The 24,618-nt window shown below is 54.2% G+C and overlaps 1 protein-coding gene across 15 annotated transcripts in view; it reads left to right on the top strand.

Annotated features, from left to right (window-relative positions):
• The window catches only part of GRIN1 (glutamate ionotropic receptor NMDA type subunit 1), a 68,638-nt gene extending 45,272 nt beyond the window's left edge, over positions 1-23,366 (top strand). For 2 of the 15 annotated variants that reach the window (XR_004648485.1, XR_004648484.1), the window contains 11 exons: positions 1,968-2,086; positions 3,033-3,145; positions 5,177-5,325; positions 6,515-6,672; positions 7,527-7,688; positions 10,797-10,906; positions 12,388-12,533; positions 14,702-14,767; positions 15,196-15,306; positions 16,628-16,848; positions 21,161-23,366. Coding sequence is in view for 10 of the 15 variants with exons in the window: in XM_034793701.1 (XP_034649592.1) it covers positions 1,968-2,086; positions 3,033-3,145; positions 5,177-5,325; positions 6,515-6,672; positions 7,527-7,688; positions 10,797-10,906; positions 12,388-12,533; positions 14,702-14,767; positions 15,196-15,306; positions 21,161-21,229 (1,203 nt within the window). In the remaining 5 variants the exon portion in view is untranslated. Of the gene's footprint in view, positions 1-1,967; positions 2,087-3,032; positions 3,146-5,176; positions 5,326-6,514; positions 6,673-7,526; positions 7,689-10,796; positions 10,907-12,387; positions 12,534-14,024; positions 14,067-14,701; positions 14,769-15,195; positions 15,307-16,627; positions 16,849-21,160 lie in introns of those variants that run through there. The other 13 variants (XR_004648487.1, XR_004648486.1, XM_034793705.1 and 10 more) reach the window with 10 other exon arrangements.
• The last annotated feature ends 1,252 nt before the right edge of the window (positions 23,367-24,618 follow it).

Below are 24,618 nucleotides of genomic sequence, written 5' to 3'. Positions count from 1 at the left end.
GGTTTCAAGGCCCTTAGCAGTGCAGACTCCAGCTCCTGTTGGTCGGTTGGGGGCGGTGACTCCAGGGGGTGGGACTCTGCTCTCCCTCCCCCAGTTTTAAGCACTACCTGGGGACTTTCCCCACTGGTAGTTTTCATTACGGTCACTCTAGGCCCCAGCGTTAGACCCCGTCCCCTCCCTGCACTCCCTGCTCCCTGTATTTGCTGGAGTGTGAGCTGCGTGCCTTGGCTGTCTCATTGGTAGTGTTGGTCTTTACAGGTGATTTATTAAGCACGACGGGACAGCGCCCTGGGCACTGGGTGGGTCACTTACTGCTAAGCAATGAATGAACATAAGGGTTGTAGCCTTTTGGCAATACCGGCGCCACCACCGGCCTGCTCATCCTCCTTCCCTCCCTAGGGTTGCCAGCTTTCTAATTGCACAAAACCGAACACCCTAACCCCGCCCCTTCCCTGAGGCCCCACCTCCACTCACTACATTCCCCCTCCCTCGGTGGCTCGCTCTCCCCCACCCTCACTCATTTTCACCGGGCTGGAGCAGGGGGTTGGGGTGCGGGAGGGGGTGAGGGCTCTAACTAGGGGTGCGGGCTCTGGGGTGGGGCCAGAAATGAGGGATTTGGGGTGCAGGAGTGGGCTGTGGGTTGAAGCAGGGGGTTGGGGTACAGGAGGGGGTGAGGGCTCTGCGTTGGGGGTGCAGGCTCTGGGGTGGGGCCGGGGCTGAGGGATTTGAAGTGTGGGAGGGGACTGCAGGTTGATGCAGGGGGTTGGGGTGCAGGGGGGGTGAGGACTCTGGGATGGGGCCAGGGATGAGGGGGTCAGGGTGTGGGAGGGAGCTCTGAGCTGGGGCAAGGGGTGAGGGCTCTGGGGTGGAGGTGCAGGCTCTTGGGTGGGGCCAGGGATGAGGGGTTTGGGGTACAGGAGGGGGCTCCAGGTTTGGGGGGGCTCAGGGCTGGGACAGGGGTTTGGGGCTCAGGGTTGGGGGCGTGGGGTTACCTTGGGTGGCTCCCGGTCAGCGGCGCAGTGGGGCTAAGGCAGGCTCCCAGCCTGTCCTGGGGCACCATGCTGTGCCCCGGAAGCAGCCAGCAGGTCCATCTCCTAGGTGGGGGGCCAGGAGGTTCCACATGTTGCTCTTGCCTGCAGGCACCGCCCCCCAGTTCTCATTGGCCGGGAACCACGGCCAATGAGAGTGTGGAGCCGGTGCTCAGGGCAGGAGCAGTGCACGGAGCCCCATGGCGCCCCCTGCCTAGGAGCCAGACCTGCTGGCCGCTTCCGGGGCACAGTGCAGTGCCAGGAGAGGTAGGGACTAGCCTGCCTGAGCCCTGCAGCACCACTGACCGGACTTTTAGCAGCCCAGTCGGCGGTGCTGACCGGAGCCGCCAGGGTCCCTTTTCGACTGGGCAGTCGGTCAAAAACCTGACACCTGGCAACCCTGCCCACCCCCATGTACCTCCCCATGCTGCAGCTGAACCCCTCCATGATGGTCTTATTGGCTATGGAGCCAGGTCATCTCCCTACTTCCCTCTGGACCAGGAGAAGGTCCAGCTCCCAAACTCTCCTGCCCTCCCAAAGTTATTCCGCCTCCTCCATTCCCTGCTCTCCAGTGTTGGCACCAGGGCAAAGCAAAGTTTCCAACCGCTTTGCAAAACACAGTCTTTGAATCCTCTCTTTTAAGAAGGAAACTAAACCCTTGCGGGCTGGAGAATGGACATGGCCCCTGGACTCTCTTTGTTGGGTGGAGGCTAATCTCCCTTGGGGGCGGAATGAAGGTAAAGTGTCTCTGGAGCCTCCCCTTTCAAGCAGTGACTACAAGCCCCCGCCTGCAGGAACAGGTCAAAGCAGAGGACGGGGAGGGAGACAGGGCTGGATGCAGGGGGCTGCCAGAGCGGTGGATTGGCAGGGATTTGGTTTCCCAAACGACTCTTTCTGGCCAGGTGCCAATGCTCCTTCCCTCTCCTCCCTCCGTGCTAGGAAATCCCCCGCAGCACCCTCGATTCGTTCATGCAGCCTTTCCAGAGCACGCTGTGGCTGCTGGTGGGACTCTCGGTGCATGTGGTGGCCGTGATGTTATATCTCTTAGACCGGTTCAGGTAACTGACGTTTGGGTGAGGGTGGGGGCGTGTGTGTGTGTGGGGAGGGGACAGGGAGGAGACTCGTGTGAGTTACTGACACATGCTCTACACGGGCTCCCCGAGGCCTGTTGGCGAGCGCTAGCGCTGCAGTGTTAGCTCTAGGGAGCATCTTAAACCAAGGCTCCATGGACTGCGCTGGCTCCTGGGTGGCTCTGGGAGCCATGGAGCTATAGTGATTGGCTCCTGGACACGTGGGAACCTGACCCTTGGCCCAGTGACAGTCTAGATGCCCAGCTACTAGCCCCTAGAGTTAAACCTGGGGGTTCAGGCCAGGGCAGACTGGGGGGACTCTGGAATTTGCTTCCCTTATTTCCCCAAGAGGCTACATGTCCAGCCCTTCATGCAGTGTGACTCCCACCTCTCCAGACAGCCCCGGACCCGTGGGCACCAGGCTCTCCTACAATTGATGTGGGACCTGAGTCCATTCATACCTTGCAAGTTCTCAATGGGCTGTGAGCCGATTTTGATTTTTAGGATTTTCTCTTCATGGGCCCAGAGGCTGGAGGCTGGCGACGTAGCAGCATGACTGGCTAAATCAGATCAGTGCAGACATGCCTGTGATGGGAGCCCCACTGCTCTGGGGGAAGCTTTAGGGAGCTGCAGGAATGGGACAGGTCCATGCTGAGGAGATGCCCCCGGCAATGGGACGCCAATGGATGGGAGCGGGAAGAACTACCTGTGCAGGGAAGGCCTGGGAAGCGGGAGGTGGTTGTGTGATGTTGCAGGAGGAGGTTGTGGTCCATGGGGCACAGTTGTGTTTGGGCTGGAGATGCCGAAGTCAGCTTCAGGGTGTGGTCCTGGTGTGGGAGCATTGGGGAGCAGCCATGGGAATGGGACGTGCTGGGCAGCACTGGGGGTGCCTGGGGCGGTGTGTGCCAGCAAAGTGGTTGGCCCTGTTTTTCAGCCCGTTTGGCCGGTTCAAAGTGAACAGTGAGGAAGAGGAGGAAGACGCACTGACCCTCTCCTCGGCCATGTGGTTCTCTTGGGGAGTGCTGCTGAACTCTGGGATCGGAGAAGGTAAGATCTGCTCGAGTTCAAGACGAGTTCATTCAGGGAACCTCAATGGGCTGTCGTATACAGGAGGTTAGACTAGATGATCAGAGTGGTCCCTTCTTGCTTTAAATGCTATGAACTGAGAAGGCATTAGCACACATCAGGGCCCTTGGAGTAGCAGGCCCAGTTGCTTCATCTCCGATCTGAGGGAGCTTCATATCCATCTTCCCCTCTTTTGGAGTGGCAGCATCTCAGAGGGGCAGCACCAAGTCCTTCCTGGGTGTGTCCCCCTCTCTGCTCCTGGCCCCACTGCTGAGCCCCTCTCAGGTAGGGGCCCTCTGCTAAGTCCAGGCTGGGAGCTCTGTGACCAGAGGGATCTGTACTCCTTGAGTTAAGCTGTATCAATGGGCTGCTGCTCTTTGTCCAAGCAGCCACCCTGGAGCACTGTAGCTGAGCTGATGAACTCTTCTGACCAGCAGCAGCTCTCACGAGCTCTGGGAGTCCCTCCTGTAGGGCGCCCAGAGGGACAGGGTGGAGGCAGACTGCTCCCAGACCAGCTGGGTCCCTGCCCGCATGCTGCAGTCTGCTGTAATACACTGGCCGGGGGCTCGATACCCACATGTTTCAGCGCACACCTGTGGGGAACACTGGGGCTTTAGGAGGCGCTGGTGCTCTCTGAAGCTCAGACGTTTCCCAAGCAGGGTTCGTGCTCCCTGCATGCTGGCCAGCTGAGGAGAGAGGGAGCCAGGGAGGTGAGAGATCCTGAGCAGCCCGGCCTGCTTCCAAAGGGGAACTGGAGAGCCATGTAATGTCCTAGAGGAGGGCAGCCTGGCTGCACTGCACCGTTTCCTACAATGAACATGCCGGAGAAGCTCTCACATGGGAGGCTAATAATCCGTAAAGGCTCAGGGCTCCCATGTGCAACGTGCACAGGGTCTCTCCATCCCACGGTCCAGCAGGAGCACAGCCAGCAGGTCACCCAGTAGGGTGAGAGGTGTTACCTGCTTCAGTGGAAACTGCAGGTGGGATTTAGATCGGCCCAGTGTCCTGGCCAAATGACAGCTTTGGTCATGGCGGATGGTCCATCAATGGCTATTACCCAAGATGGTCAGGGATGCGACTCCACGCTCTGGGTGTTCCTAAATTTCTGAGTGCCAGAAGCTGGGAGTAGATGACATGGGATGATTGCCTGGGCTGTTCACTCCCTCTGGGGCACCTGGCACTGGCCACTGTCGGAAGACAGGACACTGGGCTAGATGGACCCTTGGTCTGATCCAGTCTGGCCGTTCTTATGTTCTTACGGTCTTTGCATTCTGGCCTAACATGCCTGCTCCTAGTACAAAAACATGCCAGGGGATCTTCAGTGACCGTGGGTGGTGAGGACATGGCACCTTCAGTCGTACCATGTGGGGGCACTGGCTCACTGCTGACTCAGAAGGACAAGTGCCTCTGCTGAAGACACATCACCTCTGCTTACAGCACCCACTGTTCCTTGGGGCCTCCCACTCAGTCACTGGCCTGGCCCCCCTTTAGCCATGAACTCTCTCTGCTGTGTAAGCAGCTCCTGAGGAAGGAGCTGCTGTCACACCAAGACAATCGGTTTCTCTTCCACGCGGGCTGGGACACGGTCCCACCATGGCTCACCGTGTCACTGACCAATTCTCCACTCAGGCAAGAGCTGACCTGTCTGTTTGGAGGCACTACTGACCAAGGACAATCATTTCCAGGGCCGAGCTGTTTGCCTCCCTGGCAGAGGGGAAGTGTGGGGCTTCCGTACTGGGAAGCAATACAGCAAACTGGACCTGTGTCCTCCCTTTGCACCTGTGCCCTGACAGTCACAGAATGGTGCCTGGAGCCAGCCATGTGACCCACATAATGCCCTGTGGAGACAGGTCGGACAGTGGTAGTTCAGACAAGACAAGGGGGATTGTTTTCCATCCCTGGGTATCAGATCCATGGTGTCCCGCCGGGTACCTGTCTGCTCTGGCAGTCTCTACTTGCTGACACACATGGAGCTGCATCTTTGCTCCTAACTCTTTCTCCTTCCCCCCTCAGGTGCTCCCCGGAGCTTCTCTGCTCGTATCCTTGGCATGGTGTGGGCTGGCTTTGCTATGATCATTGTGGCTTCCTACACTGCCAACCTGGCTGCCTTCCTGGTGTTAGACAGACCTGAAGAGAGAATCACAGGCATTAACGACCCAAGGGTAATTAGCGTGTGTCTTTCTGAGAGGGTTTGTGTGTGTCACTGAGGCAGGTAAATGTGGAAACATACGATGGTCTAATGTGCATTTGCTGGCCGGGAAGTGGGGCCTGTAGCTTGATCTCTGGCGCCAATAATCTTGGAGCCCCAAACATGAGTGCTCAAGGTTCTACGCTGAGGCGTAGCAGCCAAGGAAATGCTCCCCTTGCGTCCCTCCCCAGACCCAGCCGTGCTCCCCTTGCGTCCCTCCCCAGACCCAGCCGTGCTCCCCTTGCGTCCCTCCCCAGACCCAGCCGTGCTCCCCTTGCGTCCCGCCCCAGACCCAGCCGTGCTCCCCTTGCGTCCCTCCCCAGACCCAGCGTGCTCCCCAGACACTGCTATGAAGAGCAGAGAGAGGCCCAGGGCGAGACACTGCTGGCTCCCCTCACCTGAGCCATGGGACCTGCTCTAGACAGTACCCTAGTCCCCCTGCCCATCTGCTCTTCCTGCTGTTTGCTGTTGTGCGAGAGGGGGCAGGAGAAGTGAGAAGTGAGGCCTGCAGGCTAGGGCAGGAGGGAACTCCTGGGAGCAACTGTTTTATAAGCAGGCACAACTCCCGCCCCAGCACTGCGAAAACACGAGGGATAAGAATCAGTGATGGGGGGAGGGGTTCCAAAGTGTGAAGGACCCAATGAGCCCCCCAAAGTTGTCAGCTCGTGTTCAGCACAAAGGCATCGGTTCTCCCCGGTTCTCTCAAATATTGGTGCAGGCGCTGACATGGCGCGGTGACAGGGAACAGCCGACTGACCCAGCAAACCGGGAACCTTGTCCAGAAACAGCCAAAATCAAGGCGCTGTCATTGTCAGTGCTTAGAGAACTTGAGCTAACAGGAAACGATTCATAATGTCTCACGCTCTTTACAAACCCAGCTCCGGAGAGCTGACGGCTGATGTCAGACAAGCCAGACACTGAATAGACAGGGCCCACCATGAGAATTTGGGGGCACTGCCGATGAGGGCCAGGATTCTCAAAGGGAGTCAGGCGCCCGGCCCTGGTTCACCAGAGAAGGGAGCAGTTTGGACAAGCGAGTGAGGGCCGGCAGCTGGGCACGCACTTGTGAGGCGGGAGGGCGCGGAGGGAGGGAATGACTGGGACTGCTGGCTCCAGCCGCTCCCCTGCCCAGCCCTCACAGCCGGCTCTGCCTTGCCTTGCAGCTGCGGAACCCCTCCGATAAGTTCATCTACGCCACGGTGAAGCAGAGCTCGGTGGACATTTACTTCCGGCGGCAGGTGGAGCTGAGCACCATGTACCGGCACATGGAGAAGCACAACTACGAGAGCGCTGCCGAAGCCATCCAGGCCGTCAGGGACAAGTGAGCGAGGGGCTGCGCCCTGCCTGGCGGCTGCGGGCCTGGCTGGGGGCCGTGCAGGCTCGCTGAGTGTGTGGGGCGGCGGCTCTCACTGTAGGGCCTGGCGCAGCGTGCGGGGCCAAGCCCGGCCTGTCAGTGCTGCCGCCCACGTGGGGATCTTCCTAGGAGACAATGGCCTGGGTGGCTGTGGGCCTGGCGACCTGGCACTAAGGGAAGGCGTTTGAGGTGCTGGTCTGTGCCCGGGCAGGGCTGGGATGGGGGCCAGATATCGGCACAAGGTTTCACTGGGGCTGGCTGGGGTTAAATCTACTAATTCTGAGGGGACTCAGGGTGGGGTGGGGTTGGTCCCTGTGCCAGAGGGCTACCAGGCATGAGCGAAGCTGTCCACAGGACTTTGCTGGTGCTCTAGGGGGCAGGAGTAGAGGGGTATAATGCCAGGATGTGCTAATGCTCTAGGGGGCAGGGGTATTGGGGGGTGTATGATACCTGGGGCAAGCACAGAAAGGCGTAAAACTTCTCTGGGTGGTGCTTTGGGGGGGGCGGGGTCGTGGGATACAGACTGGAGAGGGCCTCTCCCTACTACGCAGAAAGCAGGGCTGGGACCTGCCTTTCCCCTGTGGACCATGAGATGGCGTCTCCCCATTTCGCATTCATGGTGCAGTGTATTACGGCTCTGAAATCGCTTCTGCCCTTCAAAACAGGGCTGCTGCGCGGATCACAATGGGGGCTGCCCGATGGTTCTATTAGAGCTGACATCAGTCACCGCCCTCTGCAGATCATGCAGCTGTAGTAATTTAAGACAAGCCAGTCCATGCTGCCACACTGACCTGGCTTCTCCTTTCTCCGTGCTGCGTTAGCAAGCTCCACGCCTTCATCTGGGACTCGGCAGTGCTGGAGTTCGAAGCCTCCCAGAAGTGTGATCTGGTGACAACAGGGGAGCTTTTCTTCCGCTCTGGCTTTGGGATTGGGATGCGCAAAGACAGCCCCTGGAAGCAGAACGTCTCCCTGGCCATCCTCAAGTCTGTACACGGCTCTCCGGGAGCGCTCTGAGCTCTCCAAACATTGCATGTGCTAGGACGTGACCAGCTGTGTGTGTGCGGGGCTAGAGTAGGACTCGGGATACCTCTGCTGAGCTGTTGCTCCGCACCTGCCTAATGATCCCCAACCAGCAGGACTGCGGACCTGGCCCAAGCGGTGCTAGAGATCCCGGCTATGGAATCAGAGGCACTTTGAGCCTGATTCCACATGATAAGCCACTTCTGTTCCCTGGGCAACTTGGAGGTGAAAGGTCCCATCTGGCTGAGACTGGGTGTCCGGGGTCTCAGCTCCAAGGGGAAGATTATCACCATACTTGGGGAGGAAAATGCTCAGATTATTTTTAAAGAAAACACAAGCATTCTCAGAGTTACCCCTTCATAAGGTGGGGAGGGGGAAGGATTGGCTGTTTTTTTCCAGCTCTTGGACAATGGAAGGCATTGGGGCGCTCTGCCTCCATGTCCATCGTCTCTCTGACCCACATGGGCTCAGTATATAATAACTAGGAAGGTTTTTTCCTAGTTGCCAGCACCGTGAACTCCCCATAGGCTCTGAGAGCCCAGCTAGGCTCTGTCTCCCATAGGCAGCAGCACCAGTACCCATAACCCATCTGTTAGAAGTGTTGCTAAGGAGCAGTGCAGATGTGTGCCTATAATCTTCCTCCATCAGTTCAGGTTTAGTGGTTTTATGAGCCAGATATCACCCAGCTCGATGAATTTGTGGCTGCAGTAGTTAGAAAGCACAGGAACATAGGCATGGTCCATGTACGAGGTCCATCTAGCCCAGCATCCTGTCTCTGACACTTGCCAGTGCCAGATGCATCAGAGGAAGGTGCAAGAAACTCTGCAGTAGGCAGATGTGGATAACCTGCCCCCAGGGAAGTTTTCCTCCTTGTCCCCAATAGTTAGAGGCTGGCTTTTGCTCTGAAGCAAGTGAGTTCATAGCCCTGCAAGAGCCATTGTTGATTCTTTGAATATTTACTCAGAGCCTTCTGGGGGTTCTTGCTGTCCATAGAAATGGCCAGTCCCTTGTTCAGTCTTGCTAAACACTCGTTATTAACGCTATCCTGTGGCAATCAGCCCTGCAGGCTAATTGGGCTCTGTGCAGAAAGGACTTCCTTGCATATGGGGTAAAAGGTCAAGTGTTGCCATGGATCAAAAACTGGCTAAGACACAGGAAAATAAGGGTAGGAGTCAATCTTTTTCATTCGTCAGTAGAAGGTTAAGAGCAGGGAGCCGCACCGATTCTGTTTTAGGCTCGGAGTGGTTCAATACATTTATCAATGGGTGCGGGAAAGGGAGCGAGCAGGGAAGTGACAAAACTGACAGGTGAGACAAAATTATTGAGGTTAGTCAAGACCAGAGAAGACGGTGAGAACTTCAGAGGGACCAGCCAAGGGCGGGGGATGGGCAGCATGCTGGCAGATGAAACTCTGTATTGACAAATGCAAAGTTATGCACCTTGGAGAGAATAATTAGAACCATTCGTCGAGGACTGTAAATTAACTGGGTCAACTCAGGATAGGGCGTGGGCGTCAGCATGGAGAGCTCAGTGGAGACCTTTGCTCAGTGGGCAGCCGTGGTCGAGAAAGCCAACAAGCTGTTAGGATACCTAGGGAATGAGAGGGAGAAAAATACAGACAATCCTGCCAGGCCTTCATATAAATCAGTGGTGCGGCCTCATCGCTACCCTGCGTGCGGTGCTGGGCACCCCAGCTCCAAACCGATACTGCTGAATTAGAGGGAATTCAGAGACGCAGACAGAATGACGAGCTCCCATCTAAAGAGAAATCGGGATGGCCCTTGGCTTGGGATGTAAAGAGAGAGGGGACTTGCCCCCAGGGCACACCGCAGGTGTCAGTTGGGAACTGAACTCCCATCCCTTCAACGCTAGCCAGTGTGCCAGTCTTTGGAGCACACTCGCTGCCTTCACCCCCCCACCTGTAACCTCATCCCCCGGAGCCCCTCCTCAGGCCCTTCTGCCTGTTGGAAGCCAGGTCCCATCTGGTGGGGGTGTCGCTCCTGTCCACCTCACTGTACATCCAGCACAGAGCTGGCTGCCTCAGTGGGAGGAGCAGGGAACAGTGCTGAGATGGGCCAACTCCACAATGACCCCATCTGCTGGCCCTCTCTGCTCCTCCAGCTGAGCAACTCTGGCCTCGGGATGCTGCCCTGGAGCGCCGAGCGCCATGAGCTGCTGGTTCCGGGTGCAGACGCCAGTATTCACGCCCCCGGCCCTCTTCAGCACTCTGTCAACCCTTCCGCTGGTCTGCAGTCCCCTATCTCCATAGTTACACGGGATTGGCTCTGACGGGGGACCAGGCGATGTTAGGGTCTGGCCTTCTGGAAGCTGAAGATACGGGGTTTCCTGGATTTTAATTATTATAATCTCCTAGCGGCTAGTCGCCCCACTCTGTCCAGACGCCCCTGGTTCCCCCTGGATCCCCCTCGGCTGCCGCTCGCTGCCCAGCCTAGGCCTCTGTGCTCGGGGAACTTAGCTTCTCTCATGAACTGAGCCCATTGGTTCCGGGCTGCGAGAGCCGACGGACATGGAGCCTGTCTTTGAGCTGCACTTTGAGGGGTTTGCTTTACTTGGGCACGACCTGACAGGTGGATTTAATCTCCCCACAGCCCCCGAACTCTGCCTTTGGACTGCGTAATGACGGGCCGTGGCACTAACTGCGCCCCAGACACTTCACCAATGCACGTTTGCACACCCAGTGTAACAGCCACACACACTACACGTGCACGGGTTTACTGTAGGCAGGACTACATAGAATATACCCGCCTGCTGTGTAATGCACACACAGTTCTCTGCCTGCAGCCATCGTGTGCTCCTCCGCCCATTTGCACCCACGTCACCCCCCTTCTAGCACAGCCTGTCAAGAGCAAAGGCAGAGCATCTCCTTCTAGCCTGTAGCCTAAGGGGCAGTGAAGCTGAAGTGCAGAGAGTGGGGCGGATGTGGGCACTGATGTGAATGAGACGGGCTGGTGTTTCAGATGTTTCCCTGCTCCCGTAGCATCAATGCGCGCTCCCATTGGGCCAGGCGGTGGTCTCCAGTGATGCTCTGTATTGTCTCCTTGTGCTTTCAGATCCCACGAGAACGGCTTCATGGAGGATTTGGACAAGACTTGGGTGAGGTATCAGGAGTGTGATTCCCGTAGCAATGCCCCAGCAACACTCACCTTTGAAAATATGGCAGGTTTGTTCTGCAAACCTCTTTCTTCCCGTTGGCTCACTAACCTGCTTTCCTTCACTGTAACCCTCCGAGCTCTCCTGAGGTCTAAACTCCACTTCTGGGGCTGCGCGTCCCTGTGGTCTGGGAGTTTGTGGTGTTGAGCAGTGTCCTGTTCCCACTGGGGGATCGGAAATGGCTCTGAAAGGCCCCTGCACCCCCAATCTTCCCCTTTGAGGTCCCATTAGCATGCCTGTGATTTTAAAGGTCACCCTCTCTGAGCACGACTCACCTCCCGCTCCTCCAGCCAAGCCACAGTGAAATCACAGCCAGTCCCCAAGGCAGAGACCAGCATCCAGCTAGAGCCTCAAGGGAACCAGGACAGGAGAAAACAAGCCGAGCATCGCGAGCCAAGAATGTAAGGAAGGCAGCACGTCTAGTGGCTAGAGCAGGAGGCTGGGGTGCAGGGCCCCAGACTCACTGTGTGACTTTGGACAAGTTGCTTCGCCTCAGTTTCTCCCTCTGGAAAATGGGGAGAAATACCTACTGGGGGTGGGCGGCCATACTTGGGAAGGAATAATTTGTTCGATTAGTTTTGCCATGTTTCCTGTTTGCAAATTGTCTGCAAACAGATGGCAGTTTTCTCGGACATCCTCACCCTACAGGGAATCACGCAGGAAGTCCCAACAGTAATGCTGCATCAGTGGCTCCTTCCCCAGTGTTTTTTGGGGATGTTTGGGGTCCAAGCCTTGCAGCCTGTATGCATCACTGGTCAGTGTTCCCAGAGCAAGTGTGAGGACTGCCCAGAGAGAGACCATCTCCTCCCTCCCTTCTCCTGCCCCACACCTCTACTGTCCCATCCCTCTACAATTGATTTCCCCTGCTCCCACCCCAAAGTTTTGGCCACCAAAGTGGTCACCACGGGCAAGGGGCACCATGTGCAACTGCACTACACACACACACAAACACTCACACCCGCGAGTGGACACAGAGCTCACCTGGTATGTGTCTGTCCCCTGACTGCCTAAACATAAACTCCAAGAATCAGGCTCCCGGTGTATCCCTGTGAACTCTCTGGGGTGGCTGGTGTCTCTGTCAGTTGTTTGTACAGCCCTTGTCCCTGATTGCAGCCTCTGGATACTACAGTGATACAACCAATAATAATAATCCAAACTCAGGATTAGCTTGTCATTAATATTCAGCAGTATCCCCTTCCAATTCCCTCTTTCCATGACCATCCCTGCTGGTAAAGGCGCTGTGAGGATATTCCCAGGAAGTGAGTGAAAAAAGGGTGTCAACATAGCTGAAGCAACTACAGTAAAAAATGCAAATGAATCCTCATGGAAAGGCTCTGCAGTATTCGCCTTCTGCTGTGCTCCACCCTTGGGCATGTCTGGGGGCAGAATCCCTGGCTGCAAGAAGCTATTGACATGCAAAGGGTTATTGGGAAATGAAGTATCATGATGCTGTTTCCATTGTCCTCTGTGTAACTTTCCTGCTTATTTCAGGTGTATTTATGCTGGTGGCTGGAGGTATTGTTGCCGGGATATTTTTAATATTCATAGAAATAGCTTACAAAAGGCATAAGGATGCGCGGAGGAAGCAGATGCAGCTGGCGTTTGCGGCCGTTAATGTGTGGCGGAAAAACCTGCAGGTAGGACAAACCGTTTTTAGAGCAAATCTCCAACAGGTGCGTTTTCCATTACTTCACCAAATCAGTGACTACAGAGCTATGGGATAGCCCAGGGGCCCCCCCATCCCTTCCCCTGGGTCCCCACTAACCACGGGGGTGACTGTGCTGCTAGCGACCAAGGCATGGATTCCCTGCCTTCTCAATGGGAACTCCCCTTGGCACTAACACACGGTCTGATGCAATCTCTCCCAGGAGGTGAGTGGTGCACAAATCTAACCAGGGCACCTGGCAAAAATCGCTTCATTCTCAACTGTGCTCCCAGGGGTGGTCTGGCACATTGCTCGGCTGGAGACTACGTGCAAGAGCCGGGTCTCATTCGATTTGAGCGAACAGTGCCAGCACAGCTCCTTTAAACGCCATTGCATTGACGGACCAGTATCTGACTGCGCTTGACAGCAGATGAGCACAGCATTAAGCTGCTGTCGATGAGTGCCCGGTTCTGCTGCTGGCTGTGTGGGGAAAGGCTCACGTGACCATTCATGAAACACAGCCAAAGCAATCCCCCGTGTAAGTGCAGTTGCAACCTTCATAACTGGGACCGATTCCAAAAAGAGGTGGTGTGTGCTCTTGTCAATTGGATTCCACAGATTCGGAGAGGTGGGCATCTCTTGATGCCCACAATTCATGCTGGGGGCTAATAATGCCAGTTACTGTTAGCACACCGATTCCCCAGGGCTCATGCCAAAGGGCCATTGCTTGCTATGGATTCTCTTGTCTACAAAGGGATCATTTCTCCTTGCCCCTCAAGTGAGGCAGGATCTGGAGGGAATCTGGTGTGTCTGACACCTTATCGTAGCAACATAAGTGAGCCCGGCCCAGCCGGCCTGGCTAAACTTTCTCTCTTTCCCAGCTGCTATGGGATTAACCCTTGCTATGTCCCTGGCCCCAGTTTAGGACATCTGGAGTTTCTCTCTGAACTGTCCGGGCTGTTTCTCGTGTTTGGGGAAGCAAACCAGCGTTCAAAGAGGAACAGATCCTTTATCCGACGAAAGGAAACCACTATCCAAAGAAAGTGTGAATGAAAGAGAGAGAAACAATGATTGGGAACCTTAAAAGCAGTGTTGCTGTAAACAAGTGAAATGAAATGGCCATGTGATAGCAGCATTGACTATGACATGGGAAAGGGCTGCTCAGTGGTAAATGACCTCCCTGAAAGCAGCAAAGGGTAATGAATGTGGACTGGAGCTCTTGGGCTCCGTTCACCAATACAGGATTGCAAAAGCCATTTCTGGTTTCCTTTGCTTCCAAAAAGCAGCAGCACTGAAGTGGTTAAGTCTGCTGGGACAGAGCACTAGAGTCACACTGCCATTTTTCACTTGCCAACCTTCTAGAAAATACTGCACTGGGTCACTGGGCAGAATCTGTGGGACTGTGAGCTACGCATGTCACCCTGTGGGTATAAACAGAGTCTCATGATAAAGATCAGTTTGACAATGTAAGACTTTTCCACAGGAGGAAACGTCAGACCACTAGTATCTGGTACATTACTAGAAGGTAGGCAAGTGGAAAGATTTATTTGTTAAACCAAACAAACAAAAATAATGGGTTTTGGGATCACAGTTTTGCCATGGCTATTTCCTGAGATGCCATGGAAGAAAAAGACATTTCATTCCATCCATCTTGCTTTCTTTTCCGTTTGTGCATGTCCGCAAAAGAGAGTACTGAAAAGGAGGAGGAAATGTATCCCCCGAGCATGCACTATGCACCAGCGGGATACATTTTGGTTACCCCCGGGCGGTGGTAGAGCCAGACCTGGTTACTCCTTCCCCATCCGAAAAGGTCACGCTCATTGGCACTAAAGCAACTGGGGAGGAATTGTTCTGCCGTCGTGGTATCTGGCTGGTCCCCACCGCTAACAACGCCCTCTGCCCCCGGCGGCTGGTGCTCCCAGCCTCTATTAACCAGGTCCGACTATCTAACACCCATGGCTACATTTTTGAGTTCTGTTTCTCTTTGAGTTCATTCCAACCCCTGATGATGTCATAGCGCTAACGCTTCGCTTCTTTCCTTTCTTTTCCTTTTTTTTCCTTTTTCTTTGGAAAACGTTCAGCTTTGCTCAAATGCATCATTTAAATTTTTGAATACATTTTTTACAGAATATTCATACAATGACTTCTCTTTCAATGCAGTCCTCTCTCTCTCTTGTGGCGCTAGGATTCAGCTTCAGAAAAGGCCCAGAGCATTTTTTTTTAGTGGTAGGTGCAGCATCTCACCTCTCGGTCTAGCTAGACTAGTTCTGGAAGCAAGGGGCAGGAGTCATGCAGACAAGTCTGTTAGGAACAAAATGTCATTTAGCCACTGAATTTGAAATGGCTCCCCCGGGAATTTAGGCTAGCCATACAGACCTGTAAATGGACACAGAAAAGAACAGGGCTACTTCCCCCAAGGGGTTTGCATTTCTCCAGATCCTAGGCCATTCCAGCTAGTCACAGCCCTTTTGTAATTCCTTATTCAAGTTAGGGCCATGATGGCCCCTCGTGGAGGAGTTGGGAGTGACACCGGCAGAACATCTCCAGTAGCCGTCTTACCTAAATGAAGGACATAACATGGGGCAGTATTCAACTAGATTTAGAGACTCAAACAACACACTAGAGATCTAATCACTTATACATATTCATTTTAGGATAGAAAAAGTGGTAGAGCAGAACCTGACCCTAAAAAGAAAGCCACTTTTAGGTCCATCACCTCCACCCTGGCCTCCAGCTTCAAGAGACGTAGGTCCTCCAAAGATACGGTAAGAGGAAGAAGAACAATTCTGCCCTCTCTCTCTCTCTCTCTCTCTCTCTTTTCTGCCATCCCATCGACTACCACACACCCATCCCGAAGCTGCCAGTGTACATGCATAGCCTCATGTTCGTCAACAGTCAGTCAGTGAGTCAGTCTTCCCGTGTACCTGAAAGGGTTCGGGGACTCCTGGAGAGCAGGCAGGAGCTGGTCTGTAGTCCTGTGATGAGTTTGGAGATGCTACTGAGTTTCTTGTTTTGTTTTTGACTGGATGAGTTTTGAGTTTACTCACCGTACTGGTGCTGACCTTTGGAAAACAATGACTATTTTTTTTCCTGTTCCTGAGTGTTCCTGTAACTGTTTGTCATTGTATGCCTGAACTGATCACCCCGGTTTAATTTAGGCACTGTCTCACCTCACCGAGAGCCATGCGTGTCACATTCTCTACATGTGGTTTTTGTTTGTGACTGAGAGCACTCAGGACTTACTGCTAAGTGCACAAGGAAGAGCTGTCTCTGGTTATGAGCGGCATTAATTCAGCTCTAGAAGAGAGACACCGATGGTTGAGAGAGGAGTTTTTAAAATCCCAACCTGATTCAAAGAGTGTGTTTCGCTGCTTGCTGCCTCGAAAGCCCAGCTAATGTCAAACGGAAATACCGTGTCCTCTCCAGTTAGCAGTTCAGACACAACTCAATCAGGTTGGGCTGTTGAACTAAAAGCCAATACCCCATCTGTGCCCTTTGCACGGTGCCACTCTCTGCAGTTTGGCTAATCTGTTGTAGCAGTTCGATACGGGAGATCCATTTGGGGCCAGGCATCACAGTTAACAGGCTGCTGAAACACCTCCGACCTGCCCTGATCTGCAGATTTCTGCCCATTGCCGATTTGCTCAGGGCAGGTTCACATGGAGGCTGTTAGACATGATGCATGGCTGGGAACGGAGCGCCATTAATGAAACTGGGGTGGCAAAACGCAGCCCGCCATGTTCTGCAATTCACTTAACCTTTAACACAGAGGTGCAGCCCACAGAGACTAGAGTGACCTTCAGGAACTAGCATGTGATGGTCCATCTTGTTCCCAATGCATGATGGGACATGTAGTCTCTCTGGGCCATGGCTCTGTATGCAAAATGGGGGTGACTCCATTTTACGCTAAAGTAGAGGCTTGCTCCCAAGTGATGTAGAGCACGGTTTGGATCTGGCCCAATGTGCACTAGCAAGCTGCTGACCAGCCAAGCCCTCAGCCGGGCCGGGTTGGGCTGCCCCTTCCCTAGAAGCCACTGCTGCTGCCATCTCATCGAACGGGATCCTTTACCTTGGCTGTCATCTCAGGATATGCAGCACATGCCAGCTGGTTCAGAGAACGCAGGGGAAGCCCCCCAGCACCTTGAGGAAGGGATCAGAGACAGCAGACTGGAAGGAACCACAGCGCTAGTGTTACCCGTGCTGCACTCTCCAGGTGGAGAAGCTCTCAGCCTGCACTAATGACCCCCCCATCACATCACATCACATCCCCGAAACCCAGTACCGCTGAGCAGGCAGGAGGGTGTGAGGTGAGATTGCCTGCTGGGGGCCCCATGATGTCACTCCCACTAAATGTCTCTCCACCTCAAAGCACGGAGCACGGAGGGGGGAGCAGAGGGTGAGGAAGGAGGAGGAGGGAGGGGGGAGGCTCTGGGGAGCTGGGCTGGGCTACAGAGCTGAAAGGTTCCTTCGTGGGTTTTGTGTGTGGCATTTGTGACTAATGCCGACCCCCAAGACCAAGGAAACCAAAGAGGAAATGAGGCCCCTTGTTCCAAAGTTAACCGCTAACCCAGAGCGGGGCTGGAGTGCCATGGGCAGGGGAGAGGGGTAAGTGTCTGAACTGGAATGGGGGGGCCGGGAGCTGGGTCAGAGGCAGGCCAGCTGGGCTAAGTGCTCCGCTGTGGGGTGAGAGGGCTCAGTGTGCATGTCAGGGCTGCCTGGGGCCTGGACTATTTGACACCCCCCCACACAGGTAGGTGCTGCTCATGTGAGAGCACCGCCAGGCGTCCCCCAGACTCCCGGGGCTCCCACCCCAGGGAAGGAAAGGCGTGACACCGTACCGAGGCTGGGGGGCCATACCCCTCCCCAGTTACTCTCTATAGCAGTGCCCTATTCCTGCAACCCTTCACTGCTCTCCAGTATGTCCCAGCATGATGCCTCCAGCGGGAGCCCAGCCCAGCAGCAGGGCACCGGCACCCCTCAGAGCAGCAGCGTGAAGGATCTCACCCTCCAGCCAGCCCTTCACGCTCCTGGCCAGGTCACTAGCCTCGCTCCCCACCACAGCCTGCCCCACCGAGCACAGCCTGTGGCCCTCGCACAAGCGGGCACGGGAAGGTGCACCCCAACCTTGGTCTAGTTCACAGGGATCGTCTTGTGCCCCGTTATCCCAAGGAGACAGGAGCGGCCAAGACTCCCTACTGCTGGTTGTGTGGGGGTGGGCGGAGGCTCTGCCAGCTCAGGGGTTGCTCTGCCGAGGGCAGCAGGTGCCATGGCTGATAGCTGGCACGTCTCCCCCCCATGCCCAGTCTGTCCCGCTGCTGTGTTCCCTGCAACTGGAAGGGAGGATAGTTCAGCCCTTGGCCTGGGATCCCAGATTAGATTAAACAGGGTTGTAAAGACGTTCGCTTGTTGTCTGGTTTTTGTCACGACAAGGCAGATGTCAGGTTGTTTGGGCACCTCAACTCCATTTCCATACCTTAACACGCTTGAGTTTCTTCTACAGTCAACTTGAGCGCTGATGTTCTTGGCTTGATAGTGCTTGGTCTGGGGATAATTACAGCACCCCCTAATGTATGCTACCCGATAAGTGATCTCAACATGAACTCCAGCTGAACACAGCTTTTAGATAGACATTTCCTTGGTTTTAAAATTGTTTAAAATGTCGTCTATGAACACTAACCAAGAAACCACACAACCGTTGCCATGTATAGTCTAATGATTGACAGATACATCGTTTCAATCTGAAATCATTGTCTTGTATTGTGACATTTATGGCCAAATTCAGCAGGACACTGGCTGCTTTATGCCAGTCTGGCCCTGGCCAGTTACATGGGCTTACAGCTGCTTTGTGTTGACAGTGCAATGCAAATCAGCCAGAGCATGCCTCGCCGTTTCCTCCCCTTCCTGTCCTGCACATTCCCCGGGGCAGGCTCCCCCAAATGCCTTCTGAACCCCAGACATTCCTTGCATGCGTGTGGGCACACGTGCACACTCACATCCATACATGTACACACACGTGCACTATTGCCAACTCTTTGGAGCAACACAATATTAAGCGCTGCTGGAGCCAGTCTCAGCCAATGAGTGGAGAAGCTCCAGCCCTCACATCATTTTCAGCCCTTCCCAAGGGGAAAACCCCTCTGATTGGCTGGATGCCTTCGCCACTTGTCCACCTCCTGGGGAAGAGCAGCTAGTGAGAGCTGCTGGAGGTGATGGGCCGCACTGACCTCCAGGAGCCAGAGGGGTTTGGAGGTTAAGGAGGGTGGGGTGCAGACAGTCCCTCTTTCAAAATGGCGTCATCTCTTACTCTCAATGGGTTTAAAGCCTTTCATGAAGATGCCCAGCGCCTCCCACATTTCTTTAGTGGAAACGAAGCCAAATTGCTTCCAGAGAAGTACAGTCAGAAGGCAGCGAAGAGCCCTGTGCAGTACCGATGAATGGAATTGGGCGACATCTTTGCTAAGGGCAGCCTAAGTCCCATTGAGCGTGATAGGAAACAGCAGCCATTTTGAGAGAACAGTCATGCTAAGTTTCTCTGAAGGGGGCCACTACTCTTCAGCCTCTGCTAGAGGAGAAACTTTCATTTACAAAAAATAATGGGGAATAGTCCTTAAAAGTGCTTCTAAAAACTACCCATTGCACCAGATATACCCAGGCTTCACCTCTTGGCTGGGGTTCGTGTAACTAGACAATGGTTGTGGGTTTGGGACAATTGAAGGCCCAATTTTAACATTAATTTTACCTCATAAACTTATTACTGGAATTACTGGGCATGTCCAGAACGTTCATTTAGTATTCAAAGAACAATTGCTGGAATATTTCTCCCAATAGTGTATGTTTCCTGGAGAACCAAGAGACGGGATTGTGGCTTTAAGTGTAAAACTCACGTGAGCTGTAACTATGGAGCGTCCCTTATAGACACTGCTTGTGATACATGTAACACCCAGTGACAGAGCAGAGTCCCCCAAGACAGCCCGAGCTCACACTGCATCTGCTCTAGTCCTTAGATGGGATTTGAGAGGCCATAACGCCTATAGACAAACCTGAGATGCACATAATCCCCCTAGAAACAGTACAAAACGGCAAAATACCAGTAGATACAGAGTGAGATGGACACGCTCATGAAAAACACAGCACAAGGCACAAATAAATTCCAGGCAATCCCCGAAGATCCCACTGAGAGCCATGCAATCCACTGAAAAACACTTTGGTGGGCAACCAATCGTTACAGAGCCCACCTGAGGTCCCAGACTGCCCTGGACAACACCTGAGAGTCCATATTCCTCACACACAGAGCATGGCATGCAGCTGACCCTGCTGGCCAGAGGGGTGATCAGAGCACTGTCGATTTCTGTCCTGACTGTTCAGTATATAAACCCTGCACTGGGTTTCTGTGCTCCGGGAGCAGGGCTCCAGCAGGGCCAGAAGGAAGTGGTTAGTAGGGGCAGGGCTGGGGAGGGAGAGGATTGTCTCTGAGAATTGATTTGTCTATAAATAGAGATTAAGACCCAAATGGAGGAAAGTTGGAAGTTCCTCTTTAGGGGCCCTTTGGAACCTCCTTCCTTTGGCTTCAGTGGGCACTGCCTTAGCTGTGCAGGAGGGGATTATCCTACCAATGTAGGGTGACCAGACAGCAAGTGTGAAAAATTGGAAGGGGGTGGGGAGTAATAGGAGCCTATATAAGAAAAAGACCCAAAAATCGGGACTGTCACTATAAAATCAGGACCTCTGGTCACCCTATACCAATGGGACAAGGAGATGGGACTGACAGGCGATGTCTGGGATCTGTAAACCCCTCCTTTCCCTTCTGGGTGATGTTGCACCCTTTCCCTGAGCTCATGGTGGTGGGTTTGGAGGGCACAGTGCTTGGGGTTATGGAGCTCAGGCAGGGAGCCTATCAGCAGAAAGGAAGTCTGTTTAGTTTTAAAAGCCTTTTCTTGGGGAGGGAGGAGTTTTGGGTACTAGCAGTTCAAACCAATTTCTGCCTCCCTACAGGTATCTCCCGTGAGGGGTGGGGGAGACTTTTCCAAATGAGCTTTTGCCAAACTCAATCTGTAGGAAAAGCAGGAACCAAATTCCAGGCCACATCTTTACTGCATGTCGTACGTTGGCATTTTCACATTAACAACGATTTATCACAACTAAATCACGGGGCACATTTCTTTACCCCCTAGAGGGGAAAGTCAAAAGCAGGCGTATTGGGACAAGGAAGCCAAGTGCCCTGAACTAAAAGTGAAATGAAGCAGCCCAATGATAACTGACCCAATGGGCTGGCTCAAATTGATTCACGGGGTTTCTTGGTCTCAGTCCTCACAGGAGCTGAGACTGAATTGCTCACCGAGCGCTCTAGAAGCTGCCATATTCTGTAGAAACTGTACTGTCTCCGGTGAACTCTCCTCCAAGCCAAGCTGTAGGGATGCTTGGGAACTGTCTGCAGCAACCTATGGAAACGCTTTGATTGCATTTGTAATTGACACTAAGACTGCAACAGTTTTCCTGCCGTTGCCTCATCCCTGAGTGCTACCCTGTAGGGACACACGGTTGAATGAGCTGCGCCAGGCGGGCAAGTGCCAGGGCTGCCTAACATCTCGCTCTCCTTGTCTGTGTATTTGTCTTTTGCAGCAGTATCATCCCACTGACATCACCGGGCAACTCAACCTCTCCGACCCCTCAGTCAGCACTGTGGTGTGACGTCCTCCAGCAGGAGCCATCAGTCCCTATTTAAGATGGCCCAGCCCAGGACTTCCTTTCAAAGGGACACTGATGGGTCCTTACTGGTGAGTCAAGAGGGATGCATCCTCCATCCATACGCAGTGACTTCATTGTCTCTCTCCTGCCCTTCCTGGTCCTGCTGACACGTAACGCCCCAGACTGCAGAACTAGGGACCATTCTGAAGCTGCACTGTACAGAGATGATCACTTCCAAGTCATGCCATTTTTTACTCAGTATTGCCACTGGCTGCAGATGAGTTGGAATTAAGGCAAGAGACGGCTCTGAATAGCCCACGGCAGCTGCCCTCACCAGGGAGCAACGGCAGGAAAAGCAGGGAAGGAGTGGATGGTTACAAACATGTTGCATCCTTTGCAGGGGGTGGAGGACAATTTGCTGAGACCTTGTTTGTTCCTAAGCGCGTGTATGGAATACCATAGCCGATGCCACATACTTCACATGGCACAGGAGGACTGTGACGTGGTGGTAGCACTGGAGCTGCTGGTTCCTGTCCATAGCTCAGCATGCAAGGCACATTTCTGCCTCTGTTCTAGTGTCGTCATTTCAGGGAGCAGGTGCCGTCACACAGTCCGCTGGTGAACATGTTCCCTCTGGCTACAGTTGGGAAGAGCCTTTTCTCCAGCTCTCTCCATTGCCAGATGATGATAAAGTCCACAGCTCCCTATTCACCCACCCCTCCTGTCTGCACCAAGCCGGCCCCCGCCCTGCGCCCACATTAGCCGTCTGTTTCTACATGGCCACACTGGTACCACCTCCCTCCCTCCCTCGGCTCCCGACTGCTGGCACCACTCCACCCTGCTGTGACACAGGTGGCTTGGAGGACCACTGCTGGCTGCTTGGTGAGGTCCTGTCAGTGTGTTTTGAGTGCCCCCTTAAGTCCGTCTGCACACAAGACATTTGTACGGGCCAGGCCACGCTGAGCACCGCTGCAGATGGGTGCCCAGCCCAGCACCGCCATGTGCCAGGCACTGGCGCACATGGACATCACTGCTCTGGATAGTTTGGTCCATCCCTTGCCTTTGCCATCTGCCTCGCTGCCCCAGCATCTCCAGAGCTCACGCCGCAGCAATGTATTTCATAGCAAACGGCCAAAGGCTTTCCTGCCGAATGCCCTCAAGTGCGTCTAGTGTCACAGCGTGGCCTCCCAGCACCACTAACGAGCTGTTGTGAGCGGAGTGCCCTGGGCATGACTACAGTGCTACACACACACTGGCTTACCCACCGGACCTGCACTCACCATTGAACCTGAAAAGTGAGCTCACTAGCACCACCACCAGGCCTCCTCTGAACACGCCACAAGAGCTCGTCGTCAGCCTGGCGTCACCGGCATCTCTGCAAACAGAGACTAGACACAGCCCACCCATCACGGTGACCAAGTCACCACCACACATTCAATGGACAAGCCACAGAAAAGGGGGCGCTCGGAGGGACACTTGCCCATTCCCAAGGTTCTTGTCCATGCTCTGCCCGATTCATCCCGCCTCGTACGTATCCAGGCGCCGTTGTCTCCTGTAAATCCGTTTGTGCAGGCAGTGGGGAATGAATGTGGCCAGCAATGCCGGCCTTTAACCCCATTGCACTATCTAATCAATTCTCTAGCAACTGCACAGCAGGCAGGCGCTACCCCATGTACAGTGTGTGTGTGCGTGTGTGCGTGCAAAGCTGTTGGTATATTTAACTCTTGCATGTGGAATGTAGATACATTTTTTAAAAGCAAACCTGTCTGCAGTGTGACACTGAAACACAGCCCCACCTGGGTGCGCTGACCTGTCCTGCCTGGCTGGTCTATGCCATGGCGTGGCGTAGCAGCAGTTACCTTCCCCCTCCAGTACTTGAACCCCAAGGGCTGGTGGCCACTGCAGAAGGCATTGGACTGTACAGTATTTCCAGACTCAGTGGGCCAGATCCTCAGCTGGCATAAATCCGCGTACCTCCGTTGACTGCAGTGGCACCATTGATTCCAGTCAGGCGAGGCCAGTTTACACCATCTGAGAATTTGGTCCATGCTACGTATACTTTGATGTCATGTAACTTAAAACACCATTTTGCAAGAGCTGGTAAAGTCCAAACCAGACCATAAAGCGGTTTATTCCAGTGCCTCGTGCCTCCCTTCTTTCTGTAGCCATTTTAAATTGAGACCCACCCAGCAAACCCAGCGGCTGCCACCAACTCTGAGCCTCCCCTGGCGTTATTGTCAAATAGCTTACCGATAATAAAACAAAAGGCCAGGGGTGGAGCAGAGCAACAAATGGCAGAGCCAGCAATGGGCACCAACTACAGGAGAGACCCGGCGAGAGCGTAAACGGGCCCACGTGCCAGGGATCCCAAGCCAGATTGCTCACGGAGCTGATCTGTGCCTGGGCCATCGCTCCAGACAGCGTGCGAAGACGTGCTCAATAGTCACGCCAACAGACGCGCTGCTGGAGTGCGTGGCCTGAAAACTGGCTGAGCTAGACACATTCTGAGAGCGGCTAAATACAGCTGCATCCCAAGCCTGGTCCCTTCCAGGCTTCTGGGAGTCCCGCTAGTCAGCTGCAGCTCCAGCCAGTTCTTCGTTGATGGGCAGCCAAGTGAATAGCGTGCTAAAAACCAGGTCATGCTGACTTTTTGTTCATTAGCATAATAGGCATCCTGTTACATGCCTGAAAATGAGCATGATTGCTAGCTAGACAAGCAGCTCTTTGAGCGCCAAGGCTGCTGCTCGCAGCTCAGGTGAGATCTCTTGAACAGGACTACCCTAAACAGCAGTCACAAAAAGATCCTCCGTGCCCATCACAGCACGCAGGTGCCCGGCAGGCTGGGGGCTTGGTCCCTAGGTATAGGCACTGGGGGGGCGGATCTCACCATTGCAGCCGGTTTGCAGAGTCTGACGGATTTTCAGCCCAGCGGGGCAGATCGTCATCTGGTGTAAATCAATGTTGTGCCCTGGCTCCAGGACTCCCCTGACTTCAGTGGCGCTGTGCTAATTGCCACCAGCTGAAGCTCCGCCCCTTGGGGTGTGGCTCTGCACAGCTGGCCCCGGGGGCAGAACCTGGCCCCTGCTCTTTCGCTGTGTCTAAAATAAACGGAGTTGGAAAACTCTGCTCAGCGCAATGGAGTCCTTGCTGTGGGGCTGTCTGATGAGCCCTGCGCTGTTCTGGTGAACGGCACTCACTGCGTGACTGATGTCACAATTGCACTGGGTTATACAGTGGTGTCTCTTTTTATTTACTATTAGAAGTGCATTTTACACACCCTTTGCTGTAGAGTCTGGGTGCTCTTTGCTGATCCCGTTATATACCGGCTACAGCTACACACAGGTACTGCCCTCCTTTCCGCACCTGCCTTCTAAAATCGGGTTGCAGAGGAG

This window comes from Trachemys scripta, chromosome 17 (assembly GCF_013100865.1).
Source record: "Trachemys scripta elegans isolate TJP31775 chromosome 17, CAS_Tse_1.0, whole genome shotgun sequence".
Taxonomy (NCBI): Eukaryota; Metazoa; Chordata; order Testudines; family Emydidae; genus Trachemys; species Trachemys scripta.
Note: the sequence above shows the minus strand (reverse complement) of the source record. Positions and strands in the feature narration are given on the sequence as shown.